General features: G+C 39.8%; 1 protein-coding gene across 12 annotated transcripts in view; it reads left to right on the top strand.

The window, feature by feature from the left end:
* The window catches only part of FMN1 (formin 1), a 429,856-nt gene that overhangs the window by 202,967 nt on the left and 203,169 nt on the right, over positions 1-23,720 (top strand). For 11 of the 12 annotated variants that reach the window (XM_042989251.1, XM_042989244.1, XM_042989245.1 and 8 more), the window contains one exon: positions 22,248-23,014. In XM_042989251.1, coding sequence (XP_042845185.1) covers positions 22,248-23,014 — 767 coding nt within the window. Of the gene's footprint in view, positions 1-3,580; positions 3,656-22,247; positions 23,015-23,720 lie in introns of those variants that run through there. The other variant, XM_042989257.1, reaches the window with a different exon arrangement.

The following is a 23,720-nucleotide window of genomic DNA, read 5'->3' as shown; positions in this document are numbered from 1 at the left end:
GTTTGCCCTTGTGGGATGGTTTCTTTTGATTCTTCTGTGTATTATGTGATAGTAAATTATGGTGTCTGACGGAAGGACCATAAAATTTTCACACAATCTATCAAGCTATTTCAGCCATTTAAAGTTTGGACTCTGACAGCGAGCCAGGTACTTTGTAATGTTTAGACAGAAACAGAGTCTACTGCCGGCATCTTGACACATATCTGGAGACAGGTCTGCATAGGAGAAAGAACACAAGGCTTGACAGTCAGAAGACCCAGTCTTGAGTCCTAGCTGACACCTCCTATGATTGTGGTTTGGGATCCCATCTTCACCACAGGATTATTTGGATCACATAGGCTAATGTTTGTGAATTTGCTATCTAGTGAGGAGAATGGCTATGCACTAGGCAGAGATTATGCATGGAACCAGCCTGAGTAGTCCTGCATTTTCAGCAGGAGACCTGAGTAGGTAAAGGGGAGAGCCAGCCGGAGAGGAACAAATGAAGAAAATGTTCCTGGAGAACACACAAAAGGGTGAAATCAGAGACCCAGGAGGTGGAATTAGCACTGGGGAAAAGGGGAGGTGGCATTTCTTTTAAGACAAGAAGAACATAAAAAAGAATGAGTGCCTTTGTCTATAGACTATTAACACCTTTATTTCTTTGCTTTGTTTTCAACTTTGGCCTCCCATGCATAGGAAAGGAAAGAAAAGCTCCCAATATTTTGCCACCTGATCTCTTTGATATCCTCTTCCACCACCCCTTCTGCATTTTTTCTCATTCTTCATTCTCTTTTTGGCAGGTGACTTCTCCCATTTCTCATAATAAAATTCCGCTCTCCTTTGCTTTAAAATCCCTTCTCTTGATGGCACTGCGTCTTCTTTCTTTTCTTAATGTTTGTTTGTTTGTTTGTTTATTTATTTATTTATTTATTTATTTATTTTGAGAGAGAGAGAGAGAGAGAGTGTGTGTGTGAGTGAGGAAGGGGCAGAGAGAGAGAGAGAGAGAGAGAGAGAGTGAGAACCCTGATACGGGGGTCATTCCCATGACCCTGGGATCCTGACCTGAGCTGAAATCAAGAGTCAGACACTTAACCGACTAAGCCACCTGGGTGCCCCTTGATGGTACTGCTTCTTTGAGCTTCTGTCCCTCCTCTTACTGACAAAATTCTCAAACATTAGCCACATGTGGCCAATTCTACCACTTGCCTTTCGTTACCTCTGTACAGAAACAACTGAGACTGCGGAAGAAGTAATTATCACATGCTGTTGCTCCCCTATTGGTCTTCATTGGCTTGGGGTCTAGACCGAGTATCAGTGTTGAAATCCTTCTCAGATCTACTCTTTTGACATCTAGGATGCTGACTTCTCATTTTTCCTCCTCCTTTGAGTGCGCATCTCCATCTTCTTTGTTTCTGCCCTACCCCTGCCTCCACGGCTCTCCCAAATGTGACCCTACAAAAGGTGGCCTTTGGTTTTCTGACTCTCCGTGTGTTGTCTCTTAAAGATTTCATTGATTGCTGCAAAAATTTACCTCTGGGTAAAGGCTCTTCAGAGCTATTTATTTGGATTCAAATGTTTTTCCTGAGGTCCAGCTCCAGGAAAAGTTCTAGTTTTTGCTGGAAAATCTACACTGGGAACTGTTTTCAGTATCTCAAATTTAAAATTTCTGAAGCCAGACCATTAAAAATTCTTATAATCCCAGGGTTGAAAAGACTTGTCTACTTGTCTCCTTCTGACTCTTCTCCCACCCAATATAAACACAACACAAAACAGTCTTTTCTGGGCTTCCCTGTGTGTTTAAGGTTCCACTGTTCTCCTAAGAGTAAAAGTCCAGGCCAAAAATCTCAGGCATCTTTGGCAACTTCACCCTTAGCTTCTGTATTGAGGTGATTGCCAAATTATGATCATTTTAGCTCCATGGTCCCTTATATATACTTGTTCTTGGCACTCTGCTGCTGTCTTGTCATGTCTTGCCTATATTTAAGCCATGTCATAAATTGCTTAGAGATTCTTGTTTCTCTCTCTTACCCACCTTTAGTGGGTCTCTATTGCCTATCAAATTCAGTTCAAAGTCCTTAGTGTAGTATTAAGACCTTCTACAATCAGATTCGAACTTCTAACTAGTCTTTTCTTCCCCTATTTCCCTATACTTTTCCATCTACCTTTTTCTTTCACTTGGATTATTCATAATCTGCTGCTCTACCTTTGCCAATCTTTTGTGACCCAACAAGGGTTCCTCATCATATATGAAACCATCTCTTGATTTCCCAAGACTCCCTGGTCTGAAACCTTGGCTCTTTATACCTGACTCAGGCACTTAGCAAGCCTTTTTCTCATATTACAATCATAAGAGTAGGTATTACCCTTTTCTTTCACCCCCGGTGCTGAGCATAAGATGGACATAAACCTTCAATAACTAGCAAACAGATGAATTTTCTCTCACAGTGACACACACATTAATGCATATATTAACCACTGGTTGGTTTTTCCCTTTTTCTTCCTCTATAATGGAAACTTGCTTTAAACCAAAGTGATTGTGCACTTTGGCAGTATTTTTCACATTTAGAAACATGGGGGAATTAGACTAGAAAAACTATGTTCTTGGAATATTTTTAAAAAATAGTTTTGACAATTTATGGTTTTCTACGGGGAGAGTACTACTTGTTTCTCATGGTCTTAGATGTCCATTTATCAGATCGTACATGTTGAGGTAACTTACAGTGAGTGATCATTTATATTAGTTTAGGTGAAATCAACTTGGATTCATTTGAATGTGGGGTAATTTTTAAACCCTTTGATTTTACAGATGAGGAACCAAAGACTAAAAAAGAGCTGATCTTCAAATCGAGTTTAATGGTTCTCAGTCTTTTCTTCCTCAGTGCCCCTAAGGGAGGCGACTTGCTCCCAGCAGGACAGGGCTCCTTACAGCCAGCGAAGTTGACCACCAATTGACATTCACCTTCTAGTTACCCCTCCTTAGCGGTTAAAGGGCCCAAGCCCATGCCAGCAGCTGATAGAATGACCTTGACTAGAGGTGAGGTCTTCTCCCACGCAGTCCAGTGCTCTATCTCTTTAGCCATGTGGAGACTGCTCTGCCGAAGGTGGAGAAAGTGTCAACTGCGATTTAAGTGGTGGACAGGAAGACCATCATGCAGCACAGAAATGGTGTGTGATACTTAGGGTATGCTGAGGTTTAACATAAAATGTTTAAAACCAAAAACTGTAGACATACAAACAAAATTAAACACGGTTCTTTTAAGAATGTGCAAATCCATTAGAGGAAAATAAGGCCACCTATTCCAAATATTTCATTCAGTTTCAACCCTTTGCCTTCCCATCACCTTTTAAGGTCAGAAGGTTAATACTTTCCCCCCTCCTCTTTTCTTCCCTCTGTATCTCTGCAAGATTTGAAATTGCATCCAGAATTTATAAATAGAGCTTCCGAGATTCATTTATAACTCTCAGATGAGATTTTCTAGATTTGTGAGATATAGATCAGTGTCCATATTGACTCTGTTGTGACCTAGACTCAAACACTGGACTATCACTCACTTCTTGCTCGTTAGCAACCTATTCCACTATTTTTTTTTTTTTAAAGGTAAAGACAGAGGATGCCAGCTATGAAGGAGATCTCTTGGAGTGATTTTACATTTTTTTCCCTGCAGTCTGCAACCAAATACCACTCCTAACAAAAGATTTTTTAAAGTATTAAGAAGCCGTGAATGTGGCTAGAGGGTTTTGCATAGCAAAGCCCCCCCAAAAATTAGCTTTTAAAACCAAATTAGCTTTAAAAACAGAAGACAAATGTTTCCTCCTTTATAAACTCCAACTTTTAGTATTGGACTGTTGAGTGTTTTCCTCACTGATGCATCATGTTTGGGTTTAATTCTATACTTTTGTTCTTACCTGTGTTACTTTGATGTGAAAATATGAAAAGCATATGAAAGAAAAATGAAAGTGACTTGAGAAGGAAATAGGCATTTGCTTTTATATGTGGCAATGATACTTGAGATTGCGGGATGTTTTAACAAGGTAACTTTGGACCAAGAAAAATGATCTTCAGGTCCATCTTTATAAGAAATCAAAATTCCTTTCTTTCAAAAGCCTCACCCATTCTAATCTGTTTTGTATGTGTATTGATACTGTATTCAAGGATGTGCAGTCAGAAAGCTTTCTACTGCTCTGATGTACAGTGAGGGCAAGGTGATGGTCCAACATTGTGATTCCTAGTGATCTAAATATTGCAGCATAAGTAGTTTGTGGTTATTTAGAATGGGTGACTGCTGTGGCTGCTTGAGCTGGTTCAGTTTTCCATGAAGGGTGCATGGCACAAAACTGGCAGGTATAAGATCTTGTAGCTGATGGACACATTCCACTGGACCGTGGCATGATGTTGATATAGAACTCTACGGCACTCCTGTAGTTCAACAGACCTTCTATAGCTGGCCCTGTATCGCCGTTCACCTGTGTATTTAGGTACTAACTTTTGAATGAATGACTTGTGAAGAAATTATATATGAGTTTTCAGGTAATGGTGCCCTGTCTTTTTCACATTCTTATTATGTGCAGCCGAAACATTTAAAATAGAAAAATTGCTAGAGAGAAAATTAGAGCCTTTTCAACCCCCTGTCAAACTAAATTTGAAATGGCATTTAAACTTTGCATAGAATAGTTAAACATTTAGTTTCAAAACACTTCATGAGTTCTGTTCAATGTTTGGTCACTTAGGAAATAATAATCATGATTTAAATTCATATCTTCCAATTACTGGAAAGCTGAAAAATGTAATTCTTTTAACAATTATCCTTGCAAAAAGCACAAATTATGGAGGTGAATATCAATCAAAAGTAACAGAGTTTAATCTAAGTTTGTGTGCCGGTGGGGGGCGGGGGGTGGTTAGTGCAAGAGGAAAATGAGAATGTGGCTTGTCTATATTCCAGGGGAAGAGAATCAAGTCAAAATGAGATCTGATCTTTTCCAAGTTATTGTGCGCATCATACTTGAGCATAATTTAACATGCATCTTGATGTTCCAAGTGTCATTAAACATCTACTAATCAGAATAAATGTTCTGCCAAATTCCATTTATTATCTTCACTGTTAAAGGCACTGAGTACCCTAGATTTATAAATATAAAATTAAAGTTCTTCTTAAAAAAATAAACCTACATGGGGGATTTACATTTTTCTTAATCCATGTTTACACAAAGAGATCTGTTTTTAAATGTTACATCAGATCTTTGTGAACTCAAATAAATCATTGTGATACTTTGCCAAAACTATTTCTAAAATGATGCGTAGTGACGCCCTGTGGTCAGAGGACCTTCTTTGTGGAGTTTTAGAATTCCTGGTTATTCAAAATGACCACTATTCTAGGTCCCTCTGTTTTCAAGAATAGGTACTACAGATGCACCTGGTCACTTACACCCTGTCAATCTACGTACATCCTCAGTCGCACGTATTCCAAATGAAGCAGGCACAACTCTAGAAACATGTATGTCCCTTCCTAGATAGATCTGTAACTGGACGTGTTTGACAAACTTGATTGCTTGTATACAGAAACTCAGAAAGAGCCTAGCCACCAAGAAGAATAAATTTACTACCCACAGTGTTACAAGTGCTGTTTTAAGGTGTTTCGTCGACCAAGGCATCCATGATCCCCTTTCCAATCACTTTGGCGTCTGTCCCAGTGAAGGAAGGTTGGAAAATAAGTCATAACACTTGAATACACCTGGCATAACTCATATTTGTGACTTCCTCAGTGATTTTAAAATGTAAATATATTTGGAACCCTACAAATTCACACCAATAAAAGTGTGTATATTCAAAATGATGGCATTATTGCTGTCTTTGGTGTAGAATACTCATTTTGACTAATTTGGGGTCAATTTGTCAACTCTCATCTAGGCCCTGTGCATATTGTAAAGTAACTCAGTGTGGAGGTCCACTGAATGAGATAAAATTAACCAGATCTGGATGGAGATCTGGATGTAACTTTGGACTTAACGAACGCTAGAATTTCATGAAGCTTGTTGGAAGGAACATGGTTTCACATCAGCTATGCCCTTATCAGCTAGGACCTAAGTAAGAGCTAATAGCAGTAATCAAACAAATCCAGGGCTTTTACCCCTTGACTTGCATGTCATTCCTCAGTAGTCCTTTCCCCTTTCTCTTCCCTGTGCTAACTGAATGCAATAGTCCCAGGCACAGTAGCCTTGGGACTTGTAAGAGTTGGCTAGGAACATTGGGAAATTCATTTATTCCACAACTATCTGAATGCCTTTACAGGCCAGGTGCTACTCCTGATTCTAGGAATACATCAGCGAACACGGGAGACAAAACTGTGAATCCTCTTAACTTGATGTAGCTGAAGTATTTGGAAGATGGAGGAAGGGAAGGTAGCACTAGGCAGAGTAATTGCAAAGTAGGAAGAGGACCAGGGTGTATACTATCAACGAAAACAAAAAGGGCCCTTTTGAAGTTCAGCTGCAGAGTCCCAAAGGAGAATGAGGAAGAATTCACCAAATCGGGTAACTAAGGGAGCCATTAAATGTGATTTTTGTGACCCTTTTCAGTAAAATGGTGGTGACTTAGACTGGGTTTTTGAGAAATTACGCAAAGGGTATGGTAAAAATGCAGACAGCAGGTAACTGCAAATCTTTTAGAGCAACATTTGTCAATGAAGATAATGGGAGATATCTTGAGGAGGGGGCAGGGTTAAGGCAGGCATTCTCATTTTTTTATGTGAGATGTGGGCAGATGAGAGAAGAAGGACTAGAGCACTTTTTAGGTAGGGGAAAAAGGCAAGAGGGGTCCCTGTCAATGAATATGTAAAATATTGCTTGAGAAGACCACATCATGTCTTGTACAAAAGTGATATCCCAGCTTTTTGTTGAATGATACAATTCTGGTTTATTTAAATGTACATTCTCAGGGTATTTGGATCCTACTTAATGCATTTTATTTAGAAAAAAAGATTGACTTTTATTCAACCATATGTGTTCACCCCTTTCTCAAAGGCCACCTTTTAAACATACATGTCAACCTATACACAAGAGACATGGGTTGTGCTAGTAGCTTCCAACAGACAATGCACTATTAGTTGTTGCTATTAGTTGTACCCAGTATTAAATAAGCTCTGCAGTATTTTTCAGTCAGTCTTTCTTACTTTGTTCAGAATCCATTATTCCAAGTTTCTTTCATTTTCCATGAAAAAATAGAAAGCAAGACAGATAATGTCATCCTCTTCTTACTGAATAGAATTTGCAGCCTACACCACAATGGATTAATAGGCTCCCTGCATCTTGGAGATCCTTTGAGTATAAGAGGAAACTGCTCTAATTGCTCCGTGGAATAGACGGTTTTGATAAGTGGTTTTTTTTTTTTTTTTTCCCTAGTCACAGAGACACTACCTATCAAACTATTGCAACCCACAGCACATTTTTAACCTAATACTCTGATCCTTGCTTTGCAGGCTTGTTAAGTAAAACACTAATAAAGAAAACTCTTCAAGTTGGCCTGGGAATGGAAGTGGTCAGGTCCTTTTTACTTAAAGAAGTAGAGAAGTAGCACCTTGTGTCCTCGAAAGCACTTGGTGATCAACTCTAATGAGAAAATCAGACGCATCGTGAATAATATGATAGAAAGTAGACTGAGAAAAGGAAAGTAATGAGACATCACAGTGTTAAAGGCAATGTAACATCCTGCCTGGCACTCTGAGCTCTTAGTAGTCATTTCTCACTCCCTGGCCATGTTGTCACATAGTGGTGACGTGAGAGCGATGCTGAGTGAGTGTAGTAGTACTGTCTTAGGTGGTCACCCCTAATCCCATCCCAGCCCTAGACAGGGAAAGCTCTGGAGCCTGGGCCACAGGCATGAAAATGCTATGATGAGAAATATAGCATGAGAAATAACCTTTCTTGTAACATAACTTTAATGTTACAGAAACTGAATCTTTGTTCTAGGTACTTTTTTAGATGCTTTTGGGACTCATTTTACCCTGTGTCTGTTGTAATAATGTGTTTTCTTGAAAGAGAAATTTTGTCGCAGACAAAATCTTGCTCGGAAGTCCAACTGATAAGTGGCATTTTATTAGTATATATTTATTTTCCAGTCTTAAATGTATATAAATGCATATATATTACTTAATATAATGTCAGTCTGTAAGATGCTTTTTTTTGTTGAGATTATTTTACTTACTATAAAAATCACCGTTTTTAGCGTATGAGTTTTGACAAACCCATGCAGTCATGTAACCATAACCACAGTCAAGACATAGAACATTCCATCACCATAAAAAATTCCTCTGTGTCTCTTGGAAGACATCCTCTCCCCTGACCTCAAGCCCCTGGCAGCCGTTCATATTTTTTCTGTCCCTATAGCTTTGACTTTCCCAGAATGTCATATGAATGGAATCATATAGTATGCAGCCTTTTGAGTCCAGCTTCTTTTCTTAACACATTTTGAGATTTATCCATGTTATTGTACCTAACAATAGTACATTCCTTTTTATTTATTTTTTAATTTTTAATTTGAGAGAGTGCAAGCAAGGAAAGGGGTCGAGTTGAGAGAGAGAGAGAGAGAGAGAGAGAGATTGAAAATATGAATGAATCCCAAGTAGGCTCCACGTTCAGCATGGAGACTGATGCGGGGCCTGATCCCATGACCCTGGGATCATGACCTGAGCTGAAATCAAGTCAGATGCTCAACCAACTGAACTACCCAGGTGCCTTCCTTTTTATTTCTAATTAGAATTTACTTTGTGAACATATCACTGTTTGTTTATTCTTTCCCAGTTGAAGAACATTTGAGTGGCTTCCAATTTTGGCAATGTACTAGGGTCCTCCAGAAAAATCGAACTAGTAGGAGGTATATATATAGAGAGAGAGAGAGAGAGAAAGAGATTTGTTTTAAGGAATGGCTTGTGCAGTTATGGAGCCTGACAAGTCCCAAGATCTGCAGGGTGAGTTGGCATGCTGGAGACCCAGGAGAGCAGGTACCATAGTTACAGGCTAAAGGCTGACAGGCTTGAGCCCTGGGAGTGTTGATGATTCCCTCCCAAGGCAGGAAGAAGCCAGTGTCTCAGTTCAAAGGCAGTTAGGCAGGAGTTTTTTCTTAGCAGGACAATGAACCTTTTTGTTCCATTTACTTCTTCAACTGATAGGATGGTACCCATCCCATTAGGGAGAGCCTTTGCTTTACTCAGTCTACTTATTGAAATGTTAATCTCCTTTAAAAACAGCCTGGGGGTGCCTGGGTGGCTCCCTCAGTTAAGCTTTGACTTCTTGCTTCAGGCTGTGATCTCCAGGGCAGGCTTTGAGGGTTCCTTTGTGACTTCAGTGAATCAGAGCCCCACATCAGGCTCTCTGCTGTCAGCACAGAGCCCACTTCAGAGCCTCTGTCTCTCTTTTAATATGCCCATCCCCCTCTTGTACTCTTTGTCTCTCTCAAAATAAATGGGTCGACTAAACTAAAATAATTAAAACACCCTCAAAGTAACAGCTCGAATAATGTTGGCCCAAATAACTGGGCACCCACTGGCCCAGTCAAGTTGACACACAAAATTAACCATCATGGGTGATTGTTAATAAAACTGCTATAAACATATATGTATAGATTTTCATGTTAACATGTCTTATTTCACTTGGGCAAATACTTAGAAGTGAGATTGTTGGGTCACATGCCAAGTGTGTATTTAGCTTTATAAGACACAGCCAAATTGTTTTCTAAAGTAGCTGGGCCATTTTACATTCCCACTGGCAACCCAAGAGAGAGTTCCAGTTACTCCTCACCCTCCCCAGCCCTCAGTATTGTCCGATGGGTCAGTTTTCCTCTCTCCCCCTCCCTTCCTTTCAACAAATATGTAGTGGTATCTCATGGTGGTTTGATTAAAGGATGTTGAGCATCTTTTTATGTGCTTAAATGTTATTCACATATCTTCTTTCATGAGCTGTTTGCTTCTTTTACCCATTTTGGAGCGTAGGGGGAGGTTTTTTTAATTTCAATTTTTGTTTTAATGGAGTTCTTTTTTATGTTCTGGGTACAAGTCTGGCATATTTAAGAACTCTATTAAGACAGCACTGAGTGATGCATAGAATTGTTGAATCACTATGTTGTATGCCTGAAACTAACATAACACTGTATGTTAATTATACTTCAATTAAAAAAAAACAATTCTGCCTAACCCAAGGTCATAAAGATATTCTCGTATGTTTTCATGAAGATGCTTTTTGATACACAGAAATTTGAATTTAAGAGTTTAAATCTTGAGTCTCCTATTAGCCATAGCGTCCGATTACTTTTTATTTTGCTAAAAGAAAATTATAAAAATCACATTTTATAAAACATATAGTTAAAAATGGAAACAGTTAAAAATTTTTCCCTTATAATTCTAGGGTTTCCCTTATAATTCAATCAAAACAATCCCTAAGATTGAAACGTGAACTATAGGAAAATTTTATAGCTGAGTTAATAGCAATTAAGAATGGCTGCAATTATTTCAACCATACACATCACTCTGTCAAAAAGCACTAAGTATAAAATGCCAAAACCACCCATTTTTCTGCTCATTCCTATGCTTGTTATCACACTCCAGACTGTTTTGCCAAAAACGAGGGGCCTGCAGAGCAGATGAACCTCAGCCTTGGCTGTGCTTAATTGAATGCGGTGTCTGTGTGCTGCAGCACTATATTTACACGTAGAAGTGCAAGCCTGAATTTTAAAAAAGAAAGAAACCACTGTAGATTCATGCCTGTCCTAATCAGTGAAATTTGTCTTCAAAACACCCAAATAGACCCTGAAACATGTCAGGGAACACTTCGTCTTCCAGATTGCCAGAAGAACCAAAAAGAAAACACAAACAAAACCGAGTACCTTAGTATTAGATATGCTGTTAGTATCGAAAGGTATATGTTTTTGTATAACTATATGTATTTTTTAAAGTCACTGTTGTTTTTAGGTTAAATATCCTTTTAAAATAACATTACAACTAAGTGTTTGCAGAAGTGCTGATACCTTAGGGGATCCCTAGACACCTGGTTTGTAAGCCTCCTGATCTTTTTTGACCTGTTTATTTTACAGATGAAGAAAATAGCCAGAGATAAGAAGGAAATTCAAGGTCATAACAGCAGTCTTATGCTGAACTTAATCCAGGCACTCTGACCACTATTTTAGTGTTTTTTCCATTACCTGACCCAGCCTCTCCAATTATAGTAGAAAATATTTCTCCTTGGGTCCATTACTTAGAGAATGAAGACGACTCTTAATTATGTGAGCTCTTTTCTGGCATCTCAACTTATATCTTGTATAATGAGTGTGCCTTTTGGCTGGGGTGAGCAATTTTTGGAAATTTAAGACCTTTCCCTTCCTAGCTTCCTTAGAGGACATGTCCTAGGCCAGAGCCCAGATCTTAATGAAAAACATGTAAACCCTCTTGTTTGTTTTCCTTGTCGATTGGCCTATAATTTTAAATCCATTCAATGGCAGATTTATCAAGTGACTAATCCCTAGGAAGACTTGAAGTGGCAAAGAGAAGGTGGTTGTGGCCTAGGTACACACCATTGGTCATTTATTCAAAATGTTAAGGTGGGAAGCCAAATACTTCCTTGCTCACTCATTGAAAATATATTTAGGGAGGTTAGTTACAAGTATTGGGACCTGGAGTGGTTTGTTCCTGGGTAGTAAAAGCAGCATGAACAACTTTGCTGGACAAATCAACAGATGTGGTCCTTGGTTTTCTTTGGTTCTCAAGGAAAACATGACATGTGATAATAATAATAATAATAATAATAATAACAATAATAATAATGTAAAATCCATACAGCTCAACTATCTTGAAAATTGTAAATAACTTACAGATCTCTTCTTAGCTAGAATGCAAGTTTCTCAAAATATGGATTGTCTCTTAATTATTGTCATTTCTCTGACACTTTTCACAAGATCTGATACATTATAGATGCTCGTTAAAGCTTATTTGAATACCAGATGGTAGATCATCTCTTTGGTATAAGTGAGATAAGACTTATTGAGTCTCTCTGATTCATATAACACCACTACAAAGAGTAAGTTCATAAGTAGGAATCTATCACAATCACTCCCCTGAACCTCTTCTTGGTTCCAGAGAGCTAGGACTTTGGGGAAGATGTGGAAGCTTTTTCTAAACTGTAATCCCAGAGTTTATGCATAAGTGTCACCTTTACTGACAGTACCACACAGAACTCAAAAATAGCCCCTCCTCACTTGGCTCCCATTTAATAATGCTATTTAAGTGCCATAATACCACTTTGCACTTCAAGGAAAAAATACAGAGTTTGGGGGTATGTGAGGCAAATGTAATTGACTTTATGGTCACTTACACTTTACAGTTTCTCAAATAATATTATGGGACAGGTTAGCAATGGCCATACGATGGTGCCTCTTCAGAGACAGTGAATGAGTTCAGAAAGAAATATTAACGTAATTGTTGTTATTACTTGAAGAATCTCAGTTTGTCACAGCATTGAGGACCAGGATTTACCTTCTGTTGCTGCTAAGCTCACATGTACTCTGCAATGGGTCATACGTTAATTATTGGACTAGCTGTAGCTCCAGTGATGCTAATAATAATACAACATAAAACTCTAAGTTTTCTCTCTTAATAGAGGAGTTAGTGTGTTAGCTCATGGCCTAAAAATGTGCAGTCTTGGGTTTTTGCTCATTAGGTTCAGAATTACTTTTTGTGAAAATGAAGTCTGAAAATCATTATCATGGATATCCCAAGGTATATTCATTCTGTGACTTACACTACATTTAGTGATATTAATAACTTAGAAATAAAATGTTACCAGAATCCCCTGGGAGTAATGATATTTTTTTTCCCCCCGTTTTATTCCACAAAAGCACTCTGGCTGCAATTTTGTTTTGTTTTGTTTCCCTGGTAGGAACCTCAGTCCAGATTTTCAAAACTTTTTCTGTTTTATTTCCCTACTACTTCTTTAGATGATGATCCATAGTTGTAATAGATTATTTTTGAAGTACAGGTATATTCCTGAATACTCATAATAACTACCAGATTTCAAAAATAATGCACAACTTTATCTAAACTACAAAGTGAGCCACTGGTATGTTTTCAAACTACCGTAATGAGTCTGTTTGACCTCATGTGTACGTTTGCATTAATAATGAGAGTTGGGACTCTCTTTTTATGTGCCTTAGATATTTAGACATGGCTTAGATATAATATTGTGCTTTAAGTCTTTATCAAGCTTTCATGAGCAGAGCCGTAGTCTAGGAAGTTTTAAGATGAAGAGATATGATTAAATATTGGGTGTGAAAATTATTAGCATTTTAGAACTAAAGGAAATCTTACTGATTAAGTATTTTAAACCTCTTATTTTAAATGAAGGTTACAGGAAGTAGAAGATTTGAAAGTAAAAGTAGCTAATGACTGAGATAACCAGGAGCAGAATCCAGATCTTGTGAACCTTGGCCAGTACTTTCCTCTCTACTTACCTAGAAATCAAAAACTCCAGATTTATTATTTACTCAGTGACTCCAGTTCTTTTCCCAAAGGATGGAGGACCAATATTTTAATATTTATTTATTTTTGAGAGACAGAGCTTGAGCGGGGGAGGGGCAGAGAGAGAAGGAGACATAGAATCTGAAGCAGGCTCCAGGCTCTGAGCCATCAGCACAGAGCCCGACGCGGGGCTCTAACCCATAAACTGAGAGATCATGACCTGAGCTGAAGTTGGATGCTTAACCTAGACTGAGCCACCCAGGCACCCCGTGGAGGGCCAATTTTTTTTAAAGAAAACATCTTTTATCAGAAATTATCTCTAGCTTTGTACTGGAATTCTAATTTCAGAATATTGAACAGGAAAGATTATTAATAACTGAGGATCTAGGATAAGGTGAAAAAAGCTCTGGAGCGAAACAGTGTGCATTTGAATCTATCTTGTTGGCAATTTACTTAAAGTCTCTGTGCCCCTCTTGTTGCAGTACCAGCCTTGACACAGGTTGTTGCCATGATTTCAGATGTAATATAATACAAATGCATTATAAGTCATAGATAGTATGTAATGGTGTTAGTCATTAATTAATGTAATGGACCGATTTCTTATAGCATACACGGAAGTAAATTCAAAATGGATTAAAGACCCAAATGTGAAACCCGTTAAAGAAAACACAGACAATAATTTCTTAGAGATTGGTCTTAGCATTTTTCTGGGTATATCTCCTCAGGCAAGAGGAACAAAAGCAAAAATGCACCATTGGGACTACACCTAAATAAACAGCTACTGCACAGTGAAAGAAACTATCAACAAAAAGAAAAGGCAGCCTCCTGAATTGGAGAAGATATTTGCAAATGATGTATACAATAAGGGGTTAACAGAAAAAATGTATAAAGAACTTAAACAGGGGTGCCCAGGTGGCTCAGTCGGTTAAGTATCCGACTCTTGGTTTTGGCTCAGGTCATGATCTAGCAGTTAATGACTTCTAGCCTTGCATCGGGCTCCGTGCTGATGATGCAGGGCCTGCTTGGGATTCTCTCTCTCTCTGCCTCTCCCCTGCTCATGCTCTCTGTCTCAAAAATAAATAAACTTTTTTTTTTTAAAAAAGAGAACTTCTATAATAGAACACCAACCCCCCCCCCAACCACCAAATAGTCTGACTTAATGGCAGAAGACCTGAATAGACATTTCTCCAAAGAAGACCTACAGATGGCCAGCAGACACGTGAAAAGTTCCTTGACATCACTAGTCAGCAGGGAAATGCAAATCAATACCACAATAAAATATCACCTCACACCAGTCAGAATGACTAGGATCAAAAAAAACAACAAATAACAAGTGTTCGTGAGGATGTGGAAAAAATTAAAAATAGAAATACCAGAAAGAACCCCCACTAACTTCAAAAGGTATATATGTTCCTATGTTTCTTGCAGCATTATTTATAATAGCCAAGATATGGAGGCAGCCCAAATGTCTATCAATAGATGAATGGATAAAGAAGATGTGGGGTGTGTACGTGTATATACACACAGCCACAGAAAGAGAACTAGGTCTTGCCGTTTTTGACAACACGGATGGGCCTTGAGAGTATTATGCTAAGTGAAATAAGTCTGCGAAAGACAAATACCATGTGATTTTACTTATGTGTAAAATCTGAAAAACAAAAAAACCCAAACCCATAAATACAGAGGACACACTGGTAGTTACCAGAGGGAAATGGTTTGGGGGGGATGGGTAAAATGGGTGAAGGGGAGTGGGAGGCACATGCCTCCAGTTATGGAATAAATAAGTCAGGTGAAAGGTATAGCACAGGGAATATAGTCAGTGGTATTGTAGTCAGCATTGTATGGTGACAGACGGTAGCTCTACACTTGTGGTGAGCATGACACAAGTAGTGTTGTTGGACCACCGTGTTGTGCGCCTGAAACTAACATTGTGTGTCAGCTATTCTTCAGTTTGAAACAACTGTTATGAAATACCGTTGTTTAGCTGCTATCAATTCGAAATGGCAAAATGGAAAGAGCATGAATTTTGGGCTGTCACCATTCCCAGGTGTGGGATCTTATAGAAGTTATTACATCCGCCAGAATGTCTGCCCTACAGAGTTGCAAGGATTAAATTAAGGCACCTCGCATGGTGTCTAGCTCACTTATTTTATGTTGGTTTCTTTTCCCTCACTCTCTTGACCGAACATCAGCATGGCAGATAGTTACTGGAGATAGCACCATTTTGACACGTGAATAATTTAACCTGGTGCTCTATAGCCTTTGCATGCGTTGGGTTTTACTCCCAAGTCAACCTAAGTGCTATTTTATCTTCTGATTGCTCTTTACTCTGTTTCCTGCCCACTTTCTTTATTTATTCCTCCTAGCAAGTTCTAATTACATTGATGTATCAGATGTGCCTCATATTTCTGAGTGTCCCTGAGATGGCCTCTTAGTTGTAACATGATGTGATTTATTTCTGATAACAACAACAAAAAATATATAGATAATAGTTAATTCAAACCAGCTCTTGTTAACTTTGGGGAATTTTATCAAGCCCAGTGCCGTTCTTTTTATTAATAGAGACTTGTTTTTATAGTAACAAGTGTACGTCCATCACACAGGGAATTATTGAAGTTTCTGTGCAGCCTTCAAAAACAAAACAGAAAAGCCACGATGCCCACATCCAAAGCCATAGAACCACTGTCTTCTCACCTTATGTGAGCACTCTGCAAGGCCTGAATTCCATCCCTTTGAGGTGCTTGATGTTCTCGAGCCCCATTTTCTTTCCTTCTGTCTGCTCAGACTGCACTTTTCTGGTGACGCTTCATTGTGCTTCTGTGCAGTCCCTGGGAATTGCCTAGCTTTCCCCAGCCTAGAATGTAGAATTTGGAAGAGTCCCTGGAAAAGGTTGACTTACTCAAGTTGTACAGCAGATAACCTGAATTTTGACTAGCGCTGGCAGCACCTCTGGGAGAGGTTGTTCGTAATAACAAAATGCTAACAGATGATTTTTCCACATTGCTTGGCACCATCACAATGTCTTTCATCAGCAGGCACTTTGCCGCGTTCTTTTTTGACAGACGTGTTTGTGGGGACCAGACAAGCAAACGTCTCCTTCCGTTGCTTGGGTTTCAGTACAGTGTGTTCCTTCGATGGTATCTCTGAGCAGTGGTAATGTGAAGGATATTAAAAAATAATGAGGATTTGGTAGGGGAAGGAAGGACCAGCCCCTGAGGAGGTTGGGGGAGTTGCGTAGAGTCCAATCCCTAATCAGATTAAAATCACAAATGTGGTTCAATTCTACTGGATGGTTTATTATGTTTATGGAAATAGCCTTTATGCTTATTGTGAAAAGCACACTAATCTACGAGATTTTGAATCATTAAAATTAGATCAGTGTCAACTTTTAGAAATACCCAGACTTAAAAAACAAAAAACTAAAAACAAAACCCCTGAATGTTGTATTTGAATTTTGTAGGGGATACCAACTCTAAAATCTCATAGTTTGTGTTGTGCGTTGGACTGTCAGAGAGGAAGTGGCCACATGTGTCTCTCTTTAAAATTTTTTTTGAAGGAACAAGTCTAGCTGGGTGGGTAATAAAGAGGCACAAGGAAGTCTTAATATTTAAGACTAAAGAAATAATTCAATTCAATAAGCATTTATGGATCACTAACTAGCCAAGCAATGTGCAATGTTCTGGAAGTTCAAGCATGAATGAGGCATGGTCCCCAATTGCCTGGAGCTTTTAGATTTACAAAGAAGATAAACATAAATAACTAAAATGTCATGTGAACCTAGCAAGCTCTTTGGCAACAAAGTCAAAGAAAAATTTTTGTCAAGAAAGATCAAGAAAAGTTTAAGCCTTCAGCTGAACTGGACTGAATTTTCCTTTGGGATTTTCACTAGGTGAAAATGGAGAGAAAAGGTGTTTTAAGTAGTGCAGATAGCATGTGCAAAAGCATAAAACTGTGAGGGTTGAATGTATGCTTGAATCTGTAGGGGTGCAGCACAGGTAAAATATAGAGAAGTCTCTGGAAAAGTTAGCAAAAGCAAGGTTTTAGAGTCATGAGGTGCCATGGAAAGAATGTAGGATTATCTGCTGTGTAGAATAACTATTTTCAATATAGATAATGAAGGGGTATTCTCCTATGGGGACATATCAGAATCAGGAAGGGGCTTTTTCAAAGAACACGTGTTTTCCTTTGCAATTTTGAAATGACCCAAGGAAAAGTCGTTGCCAAAAAGAATGCGCTGATATTGTGGTATCATATTGTCTCAGCTGTGCTTGGAGCAGAGTACAGATTAAGGACAGTTGCTCTTGACTTCAATTCTGGACGCCCTTTCTAATCCCTCGGGGAGCTTTAAGGGTATGGGTGCAAGGGTACCATCTCAGATCTCTGATGATGCTTCTGCCCATCAGTGTTTGTTTGTTTTTTTTTACAGAGTCGTCTAGGTGTTTCTTTTTCTTCTTCTTTTTTTTTAAAGCTTGCTTATTTTTGAAGAGACAGAGTGAGCAGGGGAGGGGCAAAAAAGAGAAGGAGAGAGGGGATCCCAAGCAGGCTCCTTCCACCCTGCCAGCACAGAGCCCGATGTGGGGCTCGAACTCATGGACTGTGAGGTCATGGCCTGAGCTGAAATCAGGAGTCGGACACTTAACCAATTGAGCCACCCAGGCACCCTGAGAGTTCTCTTGGTGTTTCTAATGCGGAACAGGCTGAGAAGCACTACATTCGACAGATAAAAGTAGTTTCAGTAAGGAAAAGGATGATTAAAACAGAATGGTTTAATTGTGATTGCTCTCTTAAGGATTATGAATTTGAATCTTCCTTAGAGGGAGGGACATAGATACAGATTAATAGGCTATTGCAAGTGGGAAGAGGATGCAATTAAAAATGAAAGCAGTAGAATCAATCAAGTTATGAGTAAAGGAAGTTGGATAAAACATGGATGGCCTCTGGTAGATAGAGCTTGGGGAAGACTGGAAAGATGTCAAACCTCAGCACCTGTCTGCTTTCAAGTGATATACTGGGACGAAGGCAGAAAAACAGCAGATTTTTTTAGCAGGGAAGGTCAGGGAGAGGGAAACCCTTAGTGCTTCATATGTCCTGAGGATCATTTAGCTAAGAATAAATAGAAGTTTTATAACGATTTTGTCTCCTGTGTACAAGCATCCTGTTTAATGTGAAAGTAAAGGAGCCTGAAAAAGAAACTCACCAGGGCTCAAAAACATTGTGTTCCCTTGACCCAGCCTCATCTGTAGTTTTGGCTATAAGGAACTGGGTTTGACATTTCATAAAGATTCCCAGGGATCTTAGGCAAATGTTGTCCAGGAAGGAGTACATGATTATTCTATAGAAAGTTCTACTGTCTGTGTTTGATTCACCAAACCACTAGCAAATCACTGGCTGTAGATAAAGGTGAGGAAATAGCACATGGTTTCCACGTGCAAAGAAGAAGTAGAGTGGAAAACAGAGTTAAAACCTAGCTTTGCCAAAGACTCGATGCATAGTATGTGTGGACTTGAGATACTTCCCTTGTAATAGAGCCAGGCACACCTTGAAATAATTGGTAGGATATGGACAGATAGAAAATGAATGAGGTACTTAGTACTTAATCATTTTGAATTGCTGTGCCATGCTAAGTTCCTGAGTATCAGAAGTTCAGGGAAGGGTGCCTGGGTGTCTCAGTCAATTAAGGGTTCAACTCTTGGTTTCAGCTCAGGTCACAATCTCAAGATTTGTGAGATTGAGCCCCTTATTAGGCTATGTGCTGACAGCATGGAGCCTGCTTGGGATTCTCTCTTTCCCTCTCTCTCTCTCTCTGCCCCTTCCACTCCCTCTCTCCCCCCTCCTTTATCTCTCTCAAAATATATAAAAGAAAAAGAAAAAAAAAGTTCAGGGAAGCGGGGAGAATTTCAAGGTACAGGCAGTCAACTTTAACAATGCAGCCTAGAGGGGAGGATCACTGAAACATGCTGACCAAATGTAACGCTCAAATAACAGGGTTTCAGTAAGTTGGGGGGGTCAGGAAGTCAGGAGCCAAATGTAATTGGATGAAAGGGGAATGGATGAGAAAATACATCGAGAGAGTTGTGGCTCTTTTCTGCCAAAATTCTGCTGTGAAGAGGAGACGGTGAGAAAGAAAGGGCAACAGCTAGAAGGGATTAAAGGAACTATCTTCATTTTTGCTTTAGATGGATAAAGCATGCTGCCGGGAGCCTGCTGAGAGGGGAAAGCAAGGTGGTGTAGCTTCTGGAATCTGTCAGGCATGAAAGAGACAATAATGTAGCAAACTTATGTGGCACCTTCTATGCTCCAAACACTCCTCTACGGGCTGTTTTATATACATTAACTCATCTTCTTCTCAACTGCCTTATGAGGTAGAATCTGTTAGTATCCCCATTTTACTTATGAGAAAATTGAGGTCCAGAGAGGTTAAATAATCTGCCCAATTTGTGCTCTCCCCACTGCACTAAGCACGTGTGTTACAGAACCACCAAAACAATACATAGGCACATACATCAGCCTCAGCGGTCTCTGGGATCATTGGTTAAGACGGTGGAAGGGAGCAAGGTGATTGCTGTTGGATGGAAGGGACCAAGGTGATTGCTGCAGACACAGCGCAGTCACGTGATAAAAGCAAAGTTTCTCTGCGGAACATGTCTTTGCAACTTGTTTCTATTATTAAGAAGTTGAAGACTGAGTAAAATGATTGGCTCATCAATGTCATTTGACTCTCAACCTTCTTGGAAGGTTAGTTGGGAACAACCACCAAGAGTTAGTGTGATGTGGCAGAACTGAACTAGTCGCTGTAATGAAGTTGAAATGTTGGTAAGCGGTTCCGTGGAACTCAGGGCTGGGATGTATTAGAGGTGGGCAGGGGAGGGAGAGGGCAATGGTGACAGGTAGGATGTTGAAACAGATTATCTTGATCACATCGTTGAATGAAGCTTGAAATTACTTTCAGGTATTTGGTAGCACAACTCCTGAAATTTTGTGCAAACTTTTGTATTTGTAGTACCTTGTTTATTTAGACTTGCTTAAGCTTTTCCTGGTTTTGCGCCCATCACTCCACAAAAGTGGCCTTATTTGGAAATTTTGAAGAATGACTATAAATCTGTTGGTCTTTTATTCTAATATTGTCATTAGCAGCAGTACCTAATAGTAACATTTATTCGAATGTTCTATAGCTTTCTCAAAACCCTAGAGATGACTCACAATCCTCCTCATTTGGGGAAACTCAGGCTTGAAGACACAAAGTTCCCTGCCTGAGGTCACAAAGCTAACAAGTGGCTGAGCTGGGATGCAGACCAGGTAGTACGAATCCAGAGCTCAGGCGCCTAGCCCCCTGTGCTGTACAAGAAATAGACAGTGTCTGGATTTCAGCAGTTTGTTGAGAGTTGCATCAGGCTGCCATGTCCACATGTGAGAAAACCAACTTTAGAAAAACCTTGCCTCTAGTTCTACTGACCATGGTTATTTGGGGGTTGGTTCGTGAGGGAAACGAGCTAGTAAAAATATAGTTAAAAGGTATCTTAATGTGGAGAATCTTCATATGTCTTTACCTTCCCTGATGAGGTCATTAAACATATTTCTTTACCTTTTACATGCAAAAGGGATCTATGCTTGTGTACAGTTTGGTGTTCGAGATATCTGTGGGCTGAAATTACAGTGGAGAGGGTTTTGTTAGGCCATAAGGAAGGTCCATAGGATAATGACCGGATAGAACCATCACAGTGGTTTTTACCTACCCATCTCATCAATATTATGTGCTTGTCACGTCAGCTGCTGGGATACAGAGATGGGGGGCAGATCCATCTCGTGGAGTTTATAATCCGATGAGAAAGGCAGACATTAACTAAGTTCACCAGAAATATTTAATTACTGTAAAACTGGATTCTGGAAACCCTAATAACATCACAAATTTAAGTGCTTCCCCTTTAACCATAATAGGCTAAATGACTTTGAAGGCTGGGAAACAGACGAGCTGATGACTGAGAGCTTGCCGGCTCTGTGCTACTAAGTGTAAAACCACAGACTTGAGGCGCTGAAGTAACTGAAAAGATAACGGTTAAACAGCTGAGGGTCTTATAAAATGCAGTTTAAAATGTTGGTATGTAGAAGGGAAAAATAGCAAATCTTAGTATTCTCATTTTCTGTACATTTGTATAGCTTATTTATTACTATATTATGAAAGATTATGAAACAGACACAGATACTGATCAGAGACAGCTTTGATATGGAAACTTCTAAAAGATACACATGTGTTACAGCTTCTTCTCACACCTTTTGTTTCTGCTGTGTTGGCCCAGAAATGGCATAGAAGAGGTGTTCTAAGGGAGACTATGACTTAGAGACTATGTGTCTCTAAGGTACACAGCCAGAAGGAGCTCTCTTTTTTTCTTACAGTGTTCTTTTTCCAAACTAAAAATAATCAAAGATATATTCAAGCATGTTCAAATCTTTATGGAGTTTGTTTTGCCTTTGATATTAAAAATGGGTGAAAGTTCTTAGGGGATAGTTTTACTTTAAGCCTTAATCCATGGCAATTATTCCCATGAGATCAGATTGGCTGCAATTATGCTTCTACTCCAACTATCTAAGTCTTTGGAGAATTCATAAAGGGAAATTTATACCCTGTTGGATTCTGAAGAGAATGTCTCTGTGTTTCCCTGTGTTGATGTGGCCTGGGCTATGGTGGCACAGGGATGGTACTGAATATTTTTTTTATTTCTGCTATATTTGATTTTTCTAAAATCTTTACTTTCTTTCCCATTCATATCTCTACAGGCTCAGTTTGAACTTCAGGCATTTCATATCCGCGGGGAGCATGCAGCGGTTACAGCAAGGCTAGAAGAAACCATTGAAAATCTCAAACATGAGATAGAACACCGGTGGCGAGGAGGATGTGAGGAGATGAGAGACGCGTGTGTCTCCACCGATGACGACCACCCTCCAAAGACCTACAGAAATGTGTGCATCCAGACAGACAGAGAGACTTTCCTCAAACCCTGCGAAGGTGAAGGCAAGACCATCAGAAGTAATCAGATAATACCCAAAAAGCTGAATATCTCCTCTTTAAGCCAGCTGTCTCCCCCAAATGACAACAAAGACGTCCATGTACCACTTCAGTCTGTGGAAGGCATCTCACCACCTCAGCCAAAGGCATCGCCTCCCCCTCCCGCCCCACCCCTTCCAGCAGCCATCCCTCCCCCTCCTCCTCCCCCCCTCCCTCCCGGACTTGCAGCGTTGCCACCTGTACCTCCACCCCCACCTGTAAGTGCCGGACCTCCTCCACCCCCACCGCCTCCTCTGCCTCCAAGTGCCGGACCTCCTCCCCCTCCCCCTCCGCCACCACTTCCCAACTCCCCTGCTCTGCCCAACAGTGGGGGGCCTCCTCCTGCTCCAACACCCCCAGGACTTGCACCCCCACCTCCTCCTGGACTCTTCTTTGGAGTTGGCCCTTCTTCTAGCCAATGTCCTCGGAAGCCAGCCATTGAGCCGAGTTGCCCCATGAAGCCTTTATACTGGACTAGAATCCAAATAAGTGATAAAAGGTAAGCCCAACCCCTGGCCCATTCTCAGCTTGTGAATTCCCAGGATTTTGCACGAGTGACATTTTATCCTTACCAGTTGGATATCTGTGTACTGTATTCCATTCTCAAATGTGGTTTGTAGTGAATACCTTGGATTAACAAGGTTGCAGTGTTTGAGGGGGAGAATGTCTGTCTCCACCAGGTCTTATCTGTGTTCTCTACAGACTGATGCTGGGAGAAACAGTGCGTGCAATTTCAGATCCTTCTGTAAGATAAAGCTTCCATTTGACAGACTCTTCTTAGAGAAGAGCTCTGGTGTAAGTTAGAGCCTTCTCCAACATCCCTACAACTAGCCAGTAATCATAAAGACACTGAGCCTGAACCTATACTGCAGGTTCACTGAAGATGTTTAGAATATCTGTCTTGTCTTTAGATGGTATCAGCAACCTTATGATCTGGATATTTAACAGGTACGTGTAATTTTTCAGGTTTTATTAGAAGAACCAGACACAACTGAGTCTTTAGCTCTTTAGGTCAGAAGGGCATCCTAAAATATAAAACCTCTGCTTGAACTCTCATCCCCCTAACTGCCAAATGCCCTCCCATTTTCTACCTTGTTGCCCTTCAGAGAAAGTGCCAGTGTGACAAATCTTGCATTTGTATAGCTTGTTAAGCTGGGTTTTGTAAGGCAGCAAGACAGGTTGCTTGGAAACTTCCATATGAACAT

Source organism: Panthera tigris, chromosome B3, assembly GCF_018350195.1.
Source record: "Panthera tigris isolate Pti1 chromosome B3, P.tigris_Pti1_mat1.1, whole genome shotgun sequence".
NCBI lineage: Eukaryota > Metazoa > Chordata > Mammalia > Carnivora > Felidae > Panthera > Panthera tigris.
Note: the sequence above shows the minus strand (reverse complement) of the source record. Positions and strands in the feature narration are given on the sequence as shown.